Here is a 21,606-nt window from a genome sequence, read left to right on the forward strand (position 1 = left end):
ATAATATGAAATAATGTTCTAAATAATACCTCTTCTGTATTAGAAAATCCAACTTTGAGGTCCGCGGCACCTTTATTAGACACAGAATCATATGTGCCAGCTTTGCACACGGTGCACTCAGCCTCCCATATATCCCGACCGGGTCGGGACGGTAAGTTGGGAATTTTTTCTGCAGTTCATCTATGAAGCTGCACTTGAGCTTTGGCATCTTGGAAGCTTAGAATAATGCTGCGCCGCGGGTGTCTGCTGCTTCCTCGTTGTGAGTGTTGGAGATCCGCCGATAAGGCAGCCTCTCTGGAATTACGCATACACACACTCAAGGAAAACCGGATATTATCATCAAATTATAAACACCCCCCCGGACGCCCCAGACAGGACGTGAAAAGTGGACATGTCCGGGCAAAAGAGGACGTTTGATCAGCCTACACTATCGCTGTCAGTGGTCACAATGTAAGCAATCTTAATTCTGTGTAAATTGTTGTGAGGTGTGCAGTAATCTGTAGACATGGCAGATGTACCGAATGCTGGAAATGCTGCTGATCTCAGGCAGCTTGCAGACACTAGTCAGAGGTATTTGGCCAGTTGTTAGTATTTTCTCTCAACATTTCACATAATCTTACATAAAACTCTTCTTTAATATCTTACATAAAAGTGTTTGTGCCTTGCAACTTCTTTTGTTGATATATCCTTCAACTCCGGAACACCACTCAGAGAATGTCTACAGAGTTTCTGTCATTATAATAACACTTTGTGGGATTTTTAAAGTCATCATTTAAGAATTTAATATGACTTATGATTAAAGTCAATTCCTTTTAAGAGATGGCAAAGGACATAGTACACTGCACACTAGAGACTAATTACTGAGATCATCTGTGCCGACGTGGTTTCATTTGAGCGAATGAAACCAAAAGATTTTTCACCAAACAAGTTCTAAATTATTGAGCTGTTGTTGTTTTTTTTTTTTTAAAGATATTTTTGGGCCATTTTGCCTTTAATGGACAGGATAGATAAGTGTGAAGGGGGAGAGAGAGAGAGAGAGAGGGGGGATGACATGCAGCAAAGGGCCACAGGCTGGATTCGAACCCTGGCCACTGCGGCAACAGCCTTGTACATGGGGCGCCTGCTCTACCCCTAAGCCACCGACGCCCCGAGCTGTTGTTTTTTATTTAAATTATTTTCTGTACTGATTAAGATGATGCTGTTATAGTAGTTGGGGAAATGTTCACCACACATACACACCAACCTATCACTATTTATTTTATGTTTATTGTTTAGCAATTCACCACCTCCACCGCTATCCCCCTTTGCTGCACCTCCACAACCACCTCCTCCAGAGCCATCCTCCTTTTCTGCACCTCCTGCGCTTCCTCCTCAGCCATTCTATGACTGTCCATCTCCTGAGCACACACTCACTGAACTGTCCTACTTGCCAAACCCTTGTCCATCATCCTTCCAGCCACCACTTCCACCGCCATCCTTTGAATTTCTTGGTTCATCTCGATCCACTAATTGTGAGGAAACCACCTCAGAAGTCTTCAGGCCCACTCTTAGAATGGGGCAGTCCGAGAGGGGGCCAATTCCCTGCACAAGTGTTGACTAACCCATCACCTCACACAGTTCTGAATCACATAGACATTAACATAGTGGTTCCCAATCTTTTTTGGCTCATGACCCCTCTCTGACATCACAAAACTCTGGCGACATTTTTTTGCTAAAATTAATTTCTTTGCAGTCATCTAATAATTTGTTAGCAGAGCTTTCAGTTCAGTTTTTCCTGCATATTAATTTTGGTTAATGGTCTATTTTAAGTCACCACATTTAATGGGCTGGTTGAGCTTGTGTTTTTATCATTATAATAATTATCTTTATTGATTAATTACTAGAAATTTCAGGAGACCCCAATTGAATTCTATGCGACCCCACTTGGGGTCTTGACCTCAAGGTTGGGAACCCCTGCATTAACATGACTAATCACTTCAGCTCACACAATACTGAATCACAAGAATCACAGCACCAAAAACGGTACTGATGACTGCCTGATGACATCTCTTTTCTTTTGGGTTCATTGGCTGAGGTTGACTGTTTCGAGAACTGGCTCAAGGACCTTGCAAATGCCATAAAGAAGCAAATGGTATTTATCATGCTGCATGTTAAGGCCCGAACATACTCGGGCGGAATGTACACAGAACGGACTCCGCGGAGGTCCGCGCGGACTCAAAGCGGACGTCTGCAAGACCTGTGCGCACAAAGCTCAGATTTTACGACCGCGCACCAGTGACTGCTTGGCATGTATTTTTCACATCACAGGGATTTTTCACAGGCATTTTTACAGGAAACTACAATGCGGAAGTCCGCTCGACTATGAAAGCCTGAATGACTGCGGACATGCCTTGTGGAGTCTGTTCCGCATACGTTCCGTCCGAGTATGTTCGGGCCTTTAGTCTCCATCTTTTACTCTCTGACTTCTTTCTCATCCCTCTGAATTTTCTTTGCAGTTCTTTTCCTCTTGCTAATTCAGTCCCTCATTTTCACAGGTGGTCGTGCAGACAGTGTTGCCAAGAAGATAAATTGGAAAGGTGTAAACAACAAAAAGAAGTTCAGTGACATGGCAACCAAGGCACTATTTGCACGTAAGTATCAATTACACACAGCTCCTCATAATTTCATCAACAATTTCTATTATCATGATTAGGAGTAAAAACACAGCTTATAGCCCGGTGCTTTTAGTGGCATACTAAACATGAGGCTTCAGAAATAAATTAATTCAGCTGTTATCTGCATTTTCCTTAATGCCTCTGCATGATTTCAAATGGGCTGTTTTTCTTGCCTATTTTTTGTATGTTATAAAAGCTGTCATGGTAGCACTGGTGGAATGTAATGAAGTAAATTTACTCAAGTAACTGTACATAAGTACACATTTTATCCAGCTTTTCCTCTTCTACTCCACTACATTTGTCTGACAGCTTTACTTTTCAATATTACATTGCCATTTCCAAGTGAGGTTCTCAGGGTGGTCTGTATTTAGTAAAGCTGCAGTCAGTTCAAATGATATGTATAATATTTTGTAATTCAACCTTTATGTTGCAGAATGTATGGGGAAATAACACCACAACAGAATTTGATAATTCTCAAAATTCTTGCCTTTTTAACTAAACATTCAATACGTCAATACATACATTATAAACATACTTTTTGATACTTTTGTAAAGTAAATTTATCAGATAATTTTACCCAAGTAATACTTTTACTCTTGTGGTTTTGATGGTGGAATGAATTGTCAGAAGTCAAAATATTGGGTCTATGCTCCTGAGACCGTAACATTTACTTTTTGCTGTTTGTTTTGTGTGTGTTTTTTTTGTGTGAAAACAGAAGTGTATGTTGAAAAGACACAATGCATGTAATAAGTGTAAATTAACACTGAGTCCCAGAACGCCAACAACAGATGCAGGAGGGTACTCAGCATGTCCTATTTAGACCTGAATGTCCACAGACAAAACTGTGATATTTGACGACTTGGGATGAGAAAAAATTGGCATTTCACCTTTTGGAGGTGCTCTGAGAATAAAAAGCTTTCTTTTTGTCTTATATGTGCAGGTTTAGGGACCGTAAAGCTGCACTTTGTGAAGTTGCCCATTGGAGTGTAGTAGCAGTAATATGGCGAAATGATAATTATTATTAAGTGCTCAAAATAGGATAAACTATTGAGCATCTGCTACAGTTTGTGAGGTAGTGGTTCCCACCTACCTTGGTTTCACCAAAAATATTTTTCATATTTAATTTTTAACCATCTTAAAGTTGAATAAATAAGCACTGCACATTGATATTAATATTAATATTAATAACCCCTAATTGTGCAGTTATACCACAGCTCTGTGGAGACAGTAATGCAGCAGGCTTACTGGCTTGTGAGTTTACAAAAAGCAAATTTCACAGCAAGTGATGGAAATATTTGTACATTTAAAAAAAATGCTGATACACCTAATTTCTCCACACTGTCTGCATGCCTACAATCAAAAACATTACACTCAGACACTTAAAGCTACTTGGCTCACAGCTTTTTAAACATGTTTTGGCTGCGTGTGGATGCAGAGGTTTAAAAAGTTTGGCAACCACTGATGAACAGTGAATGAATGCATGGAGGAGTGATTTGGGACACAGCCTCTGTAACAACTAAAAACAACAGCATAAATACTGTCTCATGAGAACAAAGCATCACACAGTGTACTTCACCTTCCTTAGATCTTTGCACATTCAGCACATTCCTTATGTAACTTGCCCATAATGCCACAAAGCTGAGCTTCAGCTCAAAATCCATTCAATCAAACATTGCATGCACAGGAGCTCAGACTGAAAATATGCCTCACATCAAGTAAGGAGTGAATATTTCTGACATATTGAACCAATTAAACGAGACACCATGGACTAAGTTTATGTAATCTTGATGTTATGACATAGGCCTGTCAGGATGGAGAAGATCCACTTTGCACACTGATTTTACACAGAAGGATTCATTTTGCTCAAAACTCTAATCCAATTCTTTCAGCTCTTTTCTCAGGACTTGAAAGACAATCCATCTGTTCCTCCTGGCTGCCGTTCAATCACACCACCTTCTGTTGTGTGGGCAGGAGGTGAGTTAAATGTTTCTACCACTTCACTGACAGCTGGGGGAGTCCAGGACATGGTGGCATCTCACTGCTATAAAGATCACGGCTGGAGTCCTAATTCATCACCCCAGGCATCATCATGTAGCATTACAATATGCTAATGTAGTGATGCTGTGCCCTTACTGTCGCCTCGTTCTCTCACTTTCATCTTTCTCCCTCTTCCCCCACCCCATCTCCTCTTCTTCCCCCTGGGGCTAGCCCCCCCTTTCTGTGATTCTCACCTTGCTGCCAATATGTGGAGGGGGCTGAAAATGATGTTGAGGCTGATGTTGGAATTAGGTGAGCGTAGTGTGTAGTTGTCTGGCTGCAACAGGTGAACACGTAATTACCCTGTGGTTGTCTGCGTTACAGCTGGATCCCTATAATAACTTAGTTGGAAAATCACTGCTTCACATGCCTTCAGATGAGATAAAAATAGGACCACCTTTGAAACAGTTGTCGTTTTGTGGTGGAAATTTGTGCAGTTGGCTGTTCACAGAGATACAGTTCAATAAGTATTACCCGCCCAAAAAACATGCAGATGCTTACTAGATGCTGATTCAAGGTAGATTCAACCCCTGTAGTCTTCGTCATTTGGCATCAGGACTTCAGTTTGTTTAAAAGAGTTGTGAAAATGTTCAGTGATCAATTCATCATGGATTTTTGTTCTTACCCCATGTGATGGATACGTTAGCCAGCCCCAGTCTCCTGTGATTGTCGTTGTGTCCAGTAGGTTCACTGCAGGGAAAGAGCAGAACAATAGAAGTGGTAAGTTATGAACTTTAAATGATTGTTCTGCCTCCTCCATCCATCCTGTTCTTCATCACCATCCTCTGTGTGCACTGGCATCCGACACACATACACCTGTCTGACAGGTGTGACTAATGAGGCGGGACAGTTGTCACAGCAACTCTGAGCCTGGTGTCATGTGATGTCACCTTGACCTGGTTCACCCTTGAAGCCATTGGAGCTGGGACCTCAGTGGTCCAGGCTCAGAATAGAAGAGGAAACAAAACATTTAATATTGTTAGATGTGCAGCACGAAACGGTGCAGAATCTGAGTGCTGACTGGCTGAAAGTCACTGGTAAAAATCAGAGTGCAACTAAGCCACTGCTTTGTTGAACTCCTTTTTTTTCTTTTTAAAAGTTATTAAGAAGGCTCAACATATGGAAAAATGAATACATTTAAGGTTGGGTACAAAAGAGCAGAAAACAGCAAGAGAAACAAAATAAAAATACTAACAACAGTCCCTATGGAGTGAGCTAATGGGGCAGGAGTAGCTCAGTCCATAGGGACTTGGGTTGGGAACCAGAGGGTTGCCTATTCAAGTCCCCGTCCGGACCAAATATGGAGCATGGACTGGTAGTTGGAGAGGTGTCAGTTCACCTCCTGGGCATGGCAGCACACCGGTAAGGTAAGACAACACGTTTACATGTCGTTTTCTATATGTTCTCTGACATTTATCCTAACCATATGAGGTGGACTTTGTGGAAAAAAAGCTTGTTTAGTGGACTAACTTTGCACGTGAACGTTCACTTACGTTTTAACAGGTCTGACGCTACTATGCGCCCCGGCTGTATCTAGGCTAACGGCTAACATGCTAACTATTATTTCTATGTCACTAGTCACTTGAAACAAATTTAGGACGATAGGAGACAGGTTGAAATAAACCAAAATTTCCCTTTAAGCAAGATTTATGGTTAGGCGTAGAGCCTACGCACATTGCCTACGCACGTCGCATATGTCGTTGTGAGCATTTTTACTTGTGCGGTGTTGTGTCTGTGTCATTCTGCAGTTACACCTCCAAAACACTAGTCAGCGGCGGAAGTTTCTGTGAAGTGCTGTGAAGTTTAGTTGATTCAAAACACACCTAAAACACACATTAAACATGGCTTAATAGAGACAATTTCAAACACAAGTACACACATTGGCTTCACTATAACTCACAGCATTCACAGACAAACACTTGTCTTTCTCTGGTCTTTACGTTGTATAAATTAGCCTAGCTACTAGCGATCTTTTCCTCTTCTCATATATAAACCAGGGACAACAGCGACATTTAACAAAGGTACAACTCACAGGTTTCACTGACAAAACAACTGTCCTGTACTAAACATGTTTTCCAAACAAATTTAACATGCTAACGTTATTAGCACAAGCCTATGACATTTTACATTGTATAGATTAGCCTAGCGGCCGGTGAGCTTTCACTCTTTCCCTATAAAGCCAGGGAAAACAGCAGCATAAAGGTAATGACACACAATTTGGCTCCATTATAACAAGATTCACCGACAAAACAACCGTCATACTAAACATGTCTCCAAAGAAATACAAATTGCTAATGTTATTAGCGCACATTTACATTGTATAAATTAGCCTTGCAACGAGCAGAGATTTCCTCTTCTCATATGAAACCTGGATAAATCCCCAAGTATAAATCCCTGATGGATAATTTACTCACAAGACTTAAAATGCTATTTTAGTGGAGGCTTTACTGTCTTCACAATTTATTGTTTATCTGTTAAAGACAAGTAAATACAAGCTTCGTTTCCACTGAGGGAAATGGTGTCAGTATAGGCCTACAGAAACAGACAGGAGGTCTGCGTCACCACAATGTGTAGTTACAATTCTGGGGAGGTGCACATCAGGCTACGTCAATGTGGATCCTATGCTGTAGTTATGGCATCGATTCAATGCAGAAGTGTAAATGAACTTTTACATGTCAGGACCATCATGCCTCGTTTGATTCTGCGATGCCAGCATGATGCTGCTGTTGTTCGGTTATGTGTAAAAATTAAAAGGAGTTAGAAAAAAGGGACTTTGTTGCAATTCTATAGTGGAATCTCTGTGTAAAATAGGCTATTTTGTAAAGCAATTTAGTTTTGAAAACAGAAGGTAAAACATCCATTTTCATAAATATCTGTATACGTGTAGACAGGGCCTGTACCTTGAACTTCACCTCCATGGTCTATGTCACTGACTGTTCACCCAGCTTTATCTGCATCTCCCTCCCTACTTCAGCCACTTTCTCAGTGTGGACTGCATCATCTGCAGTGCTCGTGAATCCTGCTGAGAAGGACACACGCAACTGCTTGTCTCGATCGTGGTTGAGGGGGTTGTTATTCTCAAACCATTTGTTGGCAAGTTCAACAAGGTCTTTGTGGAGTGGCCCATGTTTCCTGACACCTTCCTCCATGTGCTAGTTGACATCTCAAAAGTGGTTGAGGTTCTGCACCCAGCACCTGTGGCCCAAATCGAAATTTCTCATCCTCCCTCTGCTCAACTCACCCTCTGACTTGGCCACCTTCATCAAGGTTTGCTTGATAAATATTATATTGTTCATCTATGCATATTAACAATGTTGTGACATGAAATATTTCCTATTATAAAAGAAATGTAGATAATAGAGTGGTTACTTCATATGTGTGGAGTGTATTGTGTCAGTCTATGACCCACACAATGGTTTGAGCATATCTGGCACCTGCCACTCCAAATTCACTCACTCACTGCCAATGCCAACCAACTACAACAGTTACCAGTAAACAAACAAACAAGTGCTTACCCTGACAAATAAATGAATAGATAAACCCATAAAGCCACATTTTTTTAATTTACATGCACCCAGTCATATTCATTTCACCAAAAAAGGGAGTTGCGATGAGTGGGGAAAAGTGGGCATGGCCTTTCCTTCGGCCAGTGAGTGGTTTTGGTGCAAAACAAATGCTTGCGACTAATTCAGAATCCAGAAAAACCCCTAGTTTGACCCCTCACAAACTACTTAAGGCAGAGGTAAACATTTTGTTTTAATTTTCACCAATAAGGTTCCAAGTACCCCAACTTTTTGCTGCTGTCATGGATTTTCCTATGGGAGTTGAATTTAAATCTTTTTATATGTGTTATTAGACACAATTACCAACACATTGGTGAGGAATATATTTGGTAAGGAATTTATTCCCAGATTGGCCAAATATCTGATAATGTTCCCTGACTATAAGTGTACCACGAATCCTACCCACTGGCATTGTCCATATCTCCTGCTCCAGCAGGAGCACACAGGTGTGTGTCTGTGTGTGTGTGTGTGTGTGTCCTTCAAGCTAAAATGATCTCTGCCCCAGGGCTGCTTGTCAAGCAGCCAAGTGATGTTCCCCACATTAGAATGAGTTTAACAAAACACTTAATACTTCTTAGCTCTCGATCTCCCATCCTTCATCTCTCTGTCTGACACTTGCTCTCTTCCTGTCTCTCCTGCATGTTAAAGCTGCAGTATGCAATGTGTTTTTTTTTGCCTTGAAGCAGGAAGTGAACTGCAAGGCCTGGCTTCCTCCCCCTCAGCTGGCCAAGTTCATGTCCATATACTTTTTATTCATACTGATGAGTATGCTACCATCACTCTGTGGATTCTTGGAACATGTTGCAAACTGAAAGTTCAACAAACATTTGACATTAGATGTTCTGAATATGCATGGTTTTACATGATGTTTTGTAGTCCACTGGCAAAAAATAAATTATGACATGTATCCTCTTTTTCTTTTTTGTAGTTAGAGAGAGATAACAGCACTCATACAGAAAATGAAACTTTACAAAACAAGAACCACCCACACAGTTTGACTGACTAGTGACTTCTGGCATCTGCAGGAAACATCACAGTGATGAATAGGCCCACTTAAAGTGTCTGCTCTGCTTTAGTACAGGTTACACAGGTGCTTTCACTTCTGCCTGATTAGACCTCCTCTCTGGATCACGTGAGCACACTGGGATTGACATCTGACTTTCCTGTTAACTTTTATTGCACCCGTAGGATGTGGGGAGGTGATTCTTTTACAGCTGCATTCAGAGCATTCAGTGCTAAGAGACGAACTGGCATTTCTCCAGCTGCCAGTCCACCCTCCATATTTGGTCCGGATGGGGATTGAGCTGGCTCCCAACCCAAGTCCCTATGGACTGAGCTATTACCACCCCTATAACTGCCTGGAAAACATGAGGTTGGCGCTGGACACTACTCTTGTGCCTGCTCTTTGCCAACTTTCGAGGGCGCGGATGCAGGTTGTGTCTGAGGTTGCTAAGCAACCACTGTATCTTAGCCTACTTAGCAGAAATCCTGAGTGCAGAGCGGATCTTATTCCAGGCGCTGTTTTGTAAGTGTGTATTAGGCCAAAAATATAGTCCATGGGACTATAAATAGATTGATAATTACGGAAGAAGGGAAAGATGTCTGTTGACTGTGATTGGTTGTTCCTCGTTAAATGACATGCAGTGCGTGCTGCTGCATTCCAAAAGTTGAACTGTGCTTATTCTCAGGGTGCAGCCCTGAAAAACAAGTGCTTGGAAACTTGTGCATGCAGCAAAGGCATCATTCTGGCATTTGAGTGTGCCTGCCACACGTCTATATGAGGTGCCGCCAGGGACATTATTCAGAATTACCTCTAACACACACGTGAAATACTCTTACATACACTACTGAAACGCTTTCACATAGTGAAATGCTCTCACACAAACAACTGAAACGCTCTGATACATACAAGTTAAATGCTCTCATATACACAACTGAAACACTCTCACACATACTAGTGAAATGCTCTCACACATAGTACTGAAATGCTTTTACATACACTACTGAAACGCTCACGCAAACAACTGAAATGCTCTCACACACACTACTGAAACACTCTCACGCAAACAACTGAAACGCTTTCACACACACTACTGAAACGCTGTTACATACACTACTGAAACACTCTCACACCAACAACTGAAACGCTCTCACACAAACAACTGAAATGCATTTTACATACACAATTGAAACACTCTCATACATACAAGTGAAATACTCTTAAGCACTATTTGGACGGAATTAGTTTTACATGGGCACGTGGGGTTATGTCACTTTACCACAGGACGTCGGTAATATTAATGGCCAATTTGCACGGGATAAGAAATATCAGTAAAACTACCACAAGTGAGAGGGGTAAATCCATGCATACACTGCCGTCCCCTCCTGTCATCATGTGCATATGATGCTGCTTCCTGTGCGTACCACACTCCCTCCAGGCAAAAGACAATGAATCGTGTTTGTCGTAGGCCCACAGTACCTGAGGTTTCACATGGACTTGTCTGACTGTGAAGTGCAAAACTGGTAATTATTACTTTACCCCACGTACCTATGTAAAACTAATCCCATCTGAATAGGGCTTTCGATAAACAACAGAGTATCAGCTTCTTCAGAAAGGTCTAAAACATAATCAACATACTAGACAGATCAATATGAGCCATCTTGAACTTCCTAAGCCAAAAACAAATCTACTGAAAAACTACAGAGTCTCCAGCCAGGGGAACTCATTACCTCCAAAAAATAACACAAACAGAAACTATTGAGATAGACCACACAGCAGGAGTAATGTACTTCCTATTATGTTATTTTTTTTTTTCATTTGTTTGAACTGTTGTGTTTATGTTCTCATGATGGTTTTGCTAATTTTGCACATGCAGTGTTTAAATTACAGATTGATTGATATTTTGAGTGCTTGGTTTTGATTTTGCTACTTGGGCTAGGCTGACAGGAGTCAGTCGGTAGTTAAATGCCTGTCCATGTGTTCTGAGTGTTTGTATAATTTTATATGTTCTTCTATGTGGACCCCAGGAAGACTAGCAACCACTGTTGCGGAAGCTAATGGGGATCCAAAATACAATAAACAATAAACACACACACAAAGCTCAGTCAGGACTGCAAGGATATGACAACTGTAAATGCAATAAAACCTTAAAATGCTAATAAGTCATTTATCAAAACCACTTGTTCAACAGGCACAAGCGAAGCTTGAAAAGTTACATTTCAGCTGTTTTGTCCAAAGACTGCCAGCATGTTTTACATGACCACAGCACACTGGTTAATTTAAAAGTTAATAATTGTTAACAAGCTAAAATGAAAGTTGCACTCCATGTAGCATAGCTGTTTATCTGAGTTTGCTATGAATCTTAAAATTTTGCAGATTGTTGTAAACTTCACTGCTGGCTGAGAAACAGCCTCTCCTCCCCCTTCCTGTACCTCTCTGAAAGGCAGTGACAGTCAGAGAGAGGAGGACACATTAATGTCAGAAATATCTGAAGTGCCTCCACATCTGAAAATAAACATGGTTTATTTGAAGTGCCTCCACATCTGAAAATAAACATGGTTTGTAGAAACACTGGAGAGGGTTTCACAGTTTGATGTGTGAGAGCATTTCAGTATATCATGAGAGCATTTCAGTATGATGTGTGAGAGCATTTCAGTAGTGTATGTGAGAGCGTTTCAGTTGTTTGTGTGAGAGCATTTCTGTAGCGTGTGTGAGAGCGTTTCAGTAGTGTGTGTGAGTGTTTCAGTTGTTTGTGTGATAGTGTCTCAGTAGTGCATGTAAGAGTGTTTCAGTAGTGTATGTAAGAGCATTTTACCTGTATGTATGACAGCGTTTCAGTTGTTTTGTGAGAGCATTTCAGTCGTGTATGTAAAAGCATTTCACTAGGGAGGGGATGAGTCGGCTTACAGAAATGAGGTCCAGAAACTCTCCCTTTGGTGCACAGTGAACAACCTGTCTCTAAATACAGACAAAATGAAAGAACTGATTATGGACTTTAGGAGGCATGGAGCAGAGCCGGCCCCCCTTCACATCAACGGGGTCAGGGTGGAGAGGGTCTCCACCTTCAAATTCCTGGGGGTACAGATTTCAGAGGATCTCACCTGGTCAGCCAACACCACAGGCCTAGTGAAGAAGGCCCAGCAGCGGATGCACTTCCTGAGACTACTGCGCAGGAATGGCCTCAACAAACAGCTGCTGGTCACTTTCTACCGCTCAACCATTGAGAGTGTATTGGCACAATGCATCATGCTATGGTACTGTGGCTGTTCGGCAGCAGAAAAAAAAGCTCTGCAGAGGGTGATTAAAATGGCGGAGAAAACCGTTGGCTGCACTCTGTCCACCCTGGAGGACATCTCTACCTCCCGCTGCCTCTGCAGAGCCAACAAGATTTTAAAGGACTGCACACACCCTGGCCACAGACTGTTTACTCTTCTGCCCTCTGGCAGGAGGTACAGAAGCCTAAAATTTCGGACTAACAGGCTCAAAAACAGTTTCTACCCCTGGGCCATCAGGCTCATCGACCAGGGCAAATGAAATGAGCTTAAGTGCATATGCTCATTTTTGGGGTGCAATAATGACAATTTTATTTCTCTCTGTGGGCATCGCTGCTTTTAAACGTATATTCCTTAATTTATTCTAAATTGAATGTCGGTGTGGATGTTCCTGTTGTTGTTTCTTTTTGTCTTTTTTTTTTTACCTAAGCACTGAAATAGGTGTAACACTTTCAATTTCATTGCAAATTCTTTTTGCAATGACAATAAAGGCATTCTGATTCTGATTCTGATTCTAGTATGTATGAGAGCAAAAATAGCAAAACCATCACGAGAACAAAAACACAACAGTTCAAACAAATGAACAAGGAAGTACATTATTTCTGCTGTGTAGTCTATCTCATTAGTTTCTGTTTGCGTGATTTTTTTGGAGGTAATGAGTTCCTCTGGCTGGAGACTCTGTAGTTTTTCAGTAGATTTGTTTTTGGCTTAGGAAGTTCAAGATGACCCATATTGATCTGCCTAGTATGATAATTATGTTTTAGACCTTTCTGAACAAGCTGAAACTCTGTTGTGTATCTAAGAGTATTTCACCTGTATGTATGGGAGTGTTTCAATTGTGTATGTAAAATGCATTTCAGTTGTTTGCGTGAGAGTGTTTCAGTAGTGTATGTAAGAGCATTTCACGTGTGTGTAAGATGTAATTCTGAATAACGTCCCTAGCGGCACCTCGTACATCTACATTAAATAACATCTTTTTTATTTGTTTTATTGTAAAAAATAAAAAATATGTATTTTTGTTTTAACCCACTGCCCGTCTGTTTGTGGGTTATTTTTATCCATGTCCATTACCTGTTAATTTATACATAAACATATTTTTACCCGTTACACGACTATTTGTGGGTTACCTGTTGGTGCAGGACTGTGATACTAATTAATGGTGCCTAATTTCAATTTTGGTGATCTTATAAACTGCCTGCACAACTCTGTCCATCTTCCACCTAAAGAAAAAAAAATTGGATTGAAAACACCTGCGAGGGCTGACAGGGCTGATGTCCAAAAACTCACTGATTTTGTAGATCATTTTAATCATTTTCAGAATGGCTGACTGTCTAGTGTAGTTTTAATAAATTCAATTGCAAGAAGTCCTGTAACGTGAAAAACAGGATCAGATTACTTAAGGAGGCTTCAGGATAAGAAGTAACTCCGGAATCTGAGCCAAGTCCTCAATCAGGGCGCGTCTCAAGCCTGGTTTTGACGGGAGGTTCCAGACATTAAAGCGGTATTTTCTTGTAACCTGACAGTCAACTTCAGACTGGATGCTCATGCTCCAATCTGTACGTAGGCATACCAAAAAGATGAGATCTAATCCGGTTAAGTCCGACACTAAACAGTGCCTGGTTGCTTCTGTATGATGGAATTTTGTGTTTTGCTCTGAAGTGTCAATTTGTCATTTCCTGTGGGTCAAGAAGTGTCTACAGCCACATTTCATAGAGGCAAATAGGATTAGTGTAAAGAGTGGTAATGGGGATAGAGCACTCTTGTCTGCTACAGCACCACTTCATGATTTAGGCTAATAAGACCAGAGTATTTTTTGATAAAAAAATGTTGCCAACTGTTGAGACTGTTGCTTCCCACACAAACACACACATACGCACACACACAAACACTCATGTGTTGCAATTAGCTGGTGTGTCACTCCTCCTAATTTGGGCACTGAGCTGCTGTGGAGGGCAGTGGGTCAGAACACGTAGACAGATGGCAGTGCCACTGTCCTCCCATCCCTCCATCCATCCCTCCACGATCCACCAGCCTTCTCTCTGCCTCTCCCTCCCTCAGGGCACTGACGTCCCGTTGTCTCCTACTGATGATGCGATGGCCCCTCATGCTCTTGCCAAGGTCACAAATGGATGGTGGCAATTAGACTCCTCTGAGTGCTGTTCATTGGCCCACCAAAGTGACATAATGAAAGCAGCGTGCTGGCACAAGTGGATTTAATAATTCTTCAATGTACCGAGGGAATTTTGCTCTCCTATACGGTTATTATTAAAGGACAAAAAAAGGACAAATATATCCAAAAACATGTGAGGCAGAGTATTATCGGCACAAGAGGCTGTGTGAAGATTCATGAGCCATTCCCAGTGGTATTAATTTAATTTCCACTCAAATGGGAAATCCCTGTATTTGAAGGTGGTGGGAGTCATTTATCTAATTTGCCCTAGCTGTCTGAATTATGACTTGTATACAAGTGATAGGGTTTAGTGGCATGTTTGGTGCTTTGCCTTAGTTTGACAGGCACTGTATGAATAAAACAGAGGACAGGCAATAATTAGCACTTTTTTTTCCTCCTTTCGAGTTTCTTCTCATTTTGCACACAGGGAAACAGAAGTGAAGCCCAACTGTCTCTTTACTTCTTACCACCTCCACCTTTACAGACAAGTTTGTGTTTCTGACTTTCATATCCTAAATATTCAGTTTTAGTCACAGCGTGCTACAGGTGAGGTCACATGTCAGATGGATTGAGTCTTGTTTTGGTGCTGACTGACTGACCTTGATAACACCTTGATGAGATCTGTCTCTAAAGACTAGAGTCCTATGATGCCAACAAAAAAATTCTGCAGCAGTGAAGAGGTTAACCCTCTAAAAAAGGACTTCCTGCTAGCCACTGTGGGGGTTGTTGTTTTCATAATCCTGTTTAAAATCAATCTAAAATAAAAACTATAAGAGCTAGATCATTCATTCTTTTTGCAAAAGACCGCTAGGATGTCTGTCTTTTGTGCCATTATGTTGTCCATGTGCAATGACATCATTATGTTATGATACCAGCAGTCCAAATGATGGTGAAATGCGCTGTGATGCCACAGTATTGTCCCTTCATGTCCGCGGGAGATGTTGGTTTTATGATACTGTTTAAAACTGAGCTAGAGCAGCTACAGCATTCATTTTTCACAGCAGAAGGCTAAGAAGTCTGTCTTTGGTGCCATCACGATAACGTCATTATGTTTCGGTATGTTTTTACTTTTTATATGACACAGTTTCAATACTTTTATTTATTATGGTTTATTGACTTGCATAACCTTTTAGCTTTTTGGTTGTATACATTTCAGTGATATGAAATACCAAAACATACCAATGTAGGCACTGTCTCTACTGCAGATGAAACAACATTGCACTCTGCAAATAAAAATGAGCATATCTCATGTACATATTCAAATAACTTATGAAGTGAATAGTTTCAATAACCTTTTAGTTTAGGTTGTACATATTTTTGGGATATGTGGCATTTAAAAAAAATCATCACAATAATCAAAAATAACCAACATATGCACTGGTGGACTGTTTCTATGGCAGAGTTCAAAGGGTTAAAGCCTTTGTTTAGCAGCAGAGGCAAGTGGAGGGACCAAGTGATTCTCCTTGAGGACTCTGGGCTTGAAATTGAGTTTGTTCCAGTTTCACAGCATTCTGTTCATAACAGCAACAGAAACTACCAATAGCAGCCCTCCACATGTCCCCACACCACCACCTCCACCAATTTCTCTCTCACCCTCTCTACCCTGCATTCCTCCATATCTTCAAGAGCACCAAATGAAAAAGCTGTCCACCGACTTGAGAGCTTGTTTTTGCTCGCTCTGAGACCAGCCACATATTTCCCAGGGCGGTGGTCAACTTTCCTCCCCCATTACTTTTCATCCCTTGCCCCGCGACTCAATCTGGCCTGTAGGTTAGCGAGTGTGTGGACGCCTGCGGCCTGGCATTCATGTCCTGGGCATGTATCAAATCAACCAGGGCCGCCAATGCTTTTGAAACACACTGACGCTTGCACACACACGCAACACACTTTATCTGTCCCTAGCAGTGGTCATGGCGGGCTGAAAGAGGGAATGTATCTGAAGTCAACATGGAAGAATTATGGGCTGTCTTGGAGAAAGTGGAGTTTGCCTGCAGCGCCTGTGGTGACTCCATATTGCTGACAACAACAATGTCGCCTTTAAACACACACACACACACACACACACACACACACACACACACACACAGAAGGGGGAAGTATAGAAGGAGTAAACGGCAGAAAAGAACAGATGCTCAAAACCTTATTTCCACCCCCAAAGGACACAGCTATACATTTGAAAAGAAAAAGTGCAGCCATGATCAACACAAGAGTCTAAACACACACAACAGCGGCAAGCGCACACGCACACACGCACACACACACACACACACACACACATTGATGGCACACCTCTTGGGCCAGACAGGGACTATGACAGCTGTGTAATTATCTCATCAACACCTCCCTTCTCTAACAAGCTTCTCCTTCTCTTTTCTCTCTTCTCGCTGCCTGTAAAGCTCCTCATCAGTGCCACGACCAGAGAAGACGATAAAAGCCTTCACAGAGATGAGGAGCTCCACCAAAATGCCCATCCTCTCTCTCCCTCTGATTCTCACACACACATGCTCACACACACACACACAGACAGCCATCTTCTATCCTTTCTAGTTTTGTTTTTGTATTTGCTCCACAGTCCTAATGCCAATTCCCCACACTCCTATTACCAGAACAAGTCCATATAAATTACTACCTCACTCCCAGCCGCCTTTGTTCATTCGAGGCGGCACAATCCAATACAAAATGACTTGAAATAACTGTTTTCATCACCAGTACTGCCTATTATTTTATTTTTTTTACAGCTTTTTCAACAGTAATGCTGATGATGACCAGTGATAGGTTCAGGGAAGTGTGCTGAACTAAATTAGACATGTGGAATTAAAGGTGGAATAGAATTAAGGTTGTTTAATGACTCCTTTGATTCGCAAATTGTTAATTTGGTGCCTGTGAGCACATTGAGGAGAAAGGAGCACAGAGGTGGTGGATCATGTTATTGCTGCACACAAGGACACTCAAGTACACAAGCATGGTGGCTGCTTAAAGCAAGTCTTCAAGCATTTTCAGATCTAAACCATTAAGTAAGAAAGGCAAGACCACGATTCCTCGGGCAAACTGTGCTGCTTCTTTGAAAAGTGTCATTGGTATTTTAGAAAATAAGCACATAACTTAACAGTAGATGCGAAGTATTGATAAAGAAATAGATTTACCATTTTACAATGAACACATCAAGAACTGTAGACAGGATTTAAAAGAAAAAAAAATTAGGTGAATTGAAATTTTCCCAATAGAGCTCAACCCAACTAAACAAAGTTTGAGCAACTACCAACCACACTTTGTACAATTTTGTGAGCACTGAAAAAACAACACACAATTTCACATTTTATTTATTCCTTATTTATTTGCTGTTCCATTTTCTTGCAAGAGCAATCAAATCTGGGAAGAGGCGTGTTCTCTGGCACTACTCAAAAAATTGCAATTAGTGGGGAAGTGATAAACCAAAAGCCACCTTTGGTGGCGGTATGATACACCACTGGGTGGTGTCAGTTTGTAACGAGGCCATAGCGAACCTTTCGTAGTCTTTTCATGGTGGGATGCTGCTGGTTGGCACCTGTTGTGGCCAGGATTGGGCAGAAGCATCAGTACAAGTAGCAACGTTACTTACTTGACGACATTTCTCAGTAGCATGGTGGTAACATCACTACTTTCTGAGTGAAATGTTCTAATGTCCCAAAAAAGGTTTTCATTTAGCTCTGTTATTTTTATCGTTTATATTACTGTATTTATTTAATGTGGTTTTATTGACTGAAAAAAATATTTTGTAATTCTGTTTTTGAATTACTGACAGAGCCACATAGCCTACTGAGAGAGGCCTAGACAGCTAAATGCATTTAGTTGGAAGAAGAGAGAGAGGGGGGGAGAGAGAGAGAGAGAGAGAGAGAGAGAGAGAGAGAGAGAGCAACAGGCCGACTGATGATGTCATGTTACTGGAGGACATGTTCAAATGTCACAAAGTCTTCAAAAAAGAGAAAAAAAAAGAAAGTTTTGATTTAAGTCTATTATTTTATAACAAACATTTTTTGCCTGCCTATTTGTTTGGCTGACAGTTACTCCTCTCACTGAGAAAACACTTGATGTAAAGTCAAAAAAGTTTCATCTTTTGAAGTAGCATACTACTTTTGCCATTTTCTCATAGCTCAGCTTGCTACATTTCTCTGGGGATGGCTTCATTGCAGTGAAACTTTACTTTGATGTAGAGTAACTGGCAGCTTAGCTCACTACATTTTCAAAGTAGCTGTGCAACACTGGTCACAGCAGTATAATAAGCGAACAGGTGGTGTCAGTTACTAAGGCAGCTGGATGGCACCTGTTGTGGCGGTAGTAGACAGCGTCAGTTTGAAATGCTGCTGGTAAAGACATAATATAAGGAGCTGGAATCAGAATCAGAATCAGAAATACTTTATTGATCCCCGAGGGGAAATTATTTATGTTACAGGTGCTCCTTGCAAGAGAGTGAAGATACATGAAAATATAAGAAATTTAAACAATAGTATTAACAAATATATAGTTAAATAAACAGGAATTATTAACAAACATAAACATAAATAAATATATATATATACTATATATATTGTAAACTGAACAAGATTATTTACACAAACAGAATATATACAGTCAGGGTGAATGGGGTTATTGCACAAGTTAAATTAGATTATTGCAGTGTGTGAAAAAGCCTCAGGGCCACTCAGAGGGAGGAGTTGTACAGTTTGATGGCCACAGGCAGGAATGATTTCCTGTGGCGCTCAGTGGTACATCTTGGTGGTATGAGTCTCCCACTGAAAGTAGTCTTGTGCCTGACCAGCACATGGTGGAGTAGGTGTGAGACATTGTCCAAGATAGTTCGTAGCTTAGACAGCATCTTCCTCTCTGACACCACCATCAGAGAGTCACACTCCATTCCCACAACGTCACTGGCCTTGCAGATCAGTTTGTTGAGTCTGTTGGCATCCGCCACCCTCAGCTTGCTGCCCCAGCACACAACAGCATAGAGGACAGCACTGGCCACCACAGACTCATAGAAAATCCTCAGCATAGTCCAGCAGATGTTGAAGGACCTCAGTCGCCTCAGAAAATAGAGACGGCTCTGGCCCTTCCTGTAGAGAGCGTTAGTGTTCTTAACCCAGTCCAGTTTACTGTCAATGTGTACCCCCAGGTACTTATAGTCCTCTACAATGTCCACACTGACCCCCTGGATGGAAACAGGGGTCACCGATGTCTTGGTCCTCCTCAGATCCACAGCCAGTTCCTTTGTCTTTGCCACATTGAGCTGCAGATGGTTCTGCTCACACCATGTGACAAAGTTATCCACAACAGCCCTGTACTCATCCTCATCACCCTTGGTGATACATCCAACTATAGCAGAGTCATCAGAAAACTTCTGAAGATGGCAGGTCTCAGTGCAATAGCTGAAGTCCGTGGTGTAGAGGGTGAAGAGGAAGGGAGAGAGGACAGTTCCCTGCGGGGCCCCGGTATTGCTGACCACTCTGTCTGATACACAGCACTGCAAGCGCACATACTGTGGTCTGCCAGTCAAGTAGTCTACAATCCAGGACACCAGGGGGGCATCCACCTGCATTGCTGTCAGCTTGTCACCCAGTAGAGCTGGACGGATGGTGTTGAATGCACTAGAGAAGTCAAAAAACATGACCCTCACAGTGCTAGCCGGCTTATCCAAATGGGCGTAGACATGGTTGAGCAGGTAGATGATGGCGTCCTCAACTCCAAGTCGGGGCTGATAGGCGAACTGGAGGGGGTCCAAAAGTGGCTTGACCATGGGCCGGAGCTGCTCCAAGACGAGTCTCTCCAGGGTCTTCATGATGTGGGAGGTCAATGCCACAGGTCTGTAGTCCTTGGAGCGACTGGGACGCGACGTCTTTGGCACAGGAACGAGGCAGGATGTCTTCCACAGCAAGGGGACCCTCTGGAGACTCAGGCTCATGTTGAAGACATGCTGAAGTACTCCACATAGTTGGGGGCACAGGCTTTGAGCACCCTGGGGCTGACACCATCAGGGCCTGCAGCCTTATTTGAGTGGAGTCTCATCAGCTGTCTTCTCACATGGTCAGCAGTGAAGCACATTGTGGAGGTGACGACATGTGGGGGAGGGGTGTAGTCCTCATGATGGCGAGAGCAGTCAGTCTGACCACGGGGGGATGAGGTGTGAGGAGGAGGAGGAGGGGGTCAAGCAGGAGGGTGTTGAGGTGTGAGAGGGAGGAGTGGGGGAGGTAACCCTAACCCAACAACAAAGGCAGGAAGATATCTCATGTGTGAATGGCACTGACCAAGTGGTGATGAGTTGGGCTGAAAACAGTTTGGTGTAACACATATTTAAGAGTGTAATATCCTCCTTGTGTCACTTAAACCCTCAGATTCCCACTTGAGGCTGTTCTCACAAATTTTTCGGATGCTTTCCTACAAAAAGCAATGCACCCAAATTTGTACATATCTTCTTTTTTTGAAAAGCTGTAATCACATTACCAATGCCAGCAATTACTGATGGCAGTAAACAAGGAAGCAGTCCTGAGCACTTCATTCAGGTTCATAACATCATTCAGGAGGTACAAAATAGTAGGCTATCACATGAACCATTCTATGAGAATACGTTTCCATGATATACGGTATATTGTGGAGGATAACCTCATTAGCCATTAGTGGTAGCTTAGGCCCTTAACATATAAGATGTATTTTGAGCTATATTTTTATGTTCTCATGAATTAACGGTAAGATATTTTAAAATCCTCACACCCACAATTTATTTCACCTTATTTATTTATTTATTTTACAATTTCATTTCAGTTTTCCAAATACATATTGACAGAAACCACATACACTTCACATTTAAACACAAGGCATTACAAACCCATGATTTGATTTAGAATAAAATAAGATACATCTTAATGTGCTCCTTAATTTTCCA

General features: G+C 41.8%; 1 protein-coding gene across 5 annotated transcripts in view; it reads right to left on the reverse strand.

Annotated features, from left to right (window-relative positions):
- The window catches only part of epha8 (eph receptor A8), a 343,102-nt gene that overhangs the window by 279,260 nt on the left and 42,236 nt on the right, over positions 1-21,606 (reverse strand). For all 5 annotated transcript variants that reach the window (XM_033632678.2, XM_078169183.1, XM_033632677.2 and 2 more), the window contains exon 2: positions 5,317-5,381. In XM_033632678.2, the coding sequence (XP_033488569.2) occupies positions 5,317-5,381 (65 nt within the window). The remainder of the gene's footprint in view (positions 1-5,316; positions 5,382-21,606) is intronic.

Source organism: Epinephelus lanceolatus, chromosome 1 (assembly GCF_041903045.1).
Source record: "Epinephelus lanceolatus isolate andai-2023 chromosome 1, ASM4190304v1, whole genome shotgun sequence".
In the NCBI taxonomy this organism is placed as follows: domain Eukaryota; kingdom Metazoa; phylum Chordata; class Actinopteri; order Perciformes; family Serranidae; genus Epinephelus; species Epinephelus lanceolatus.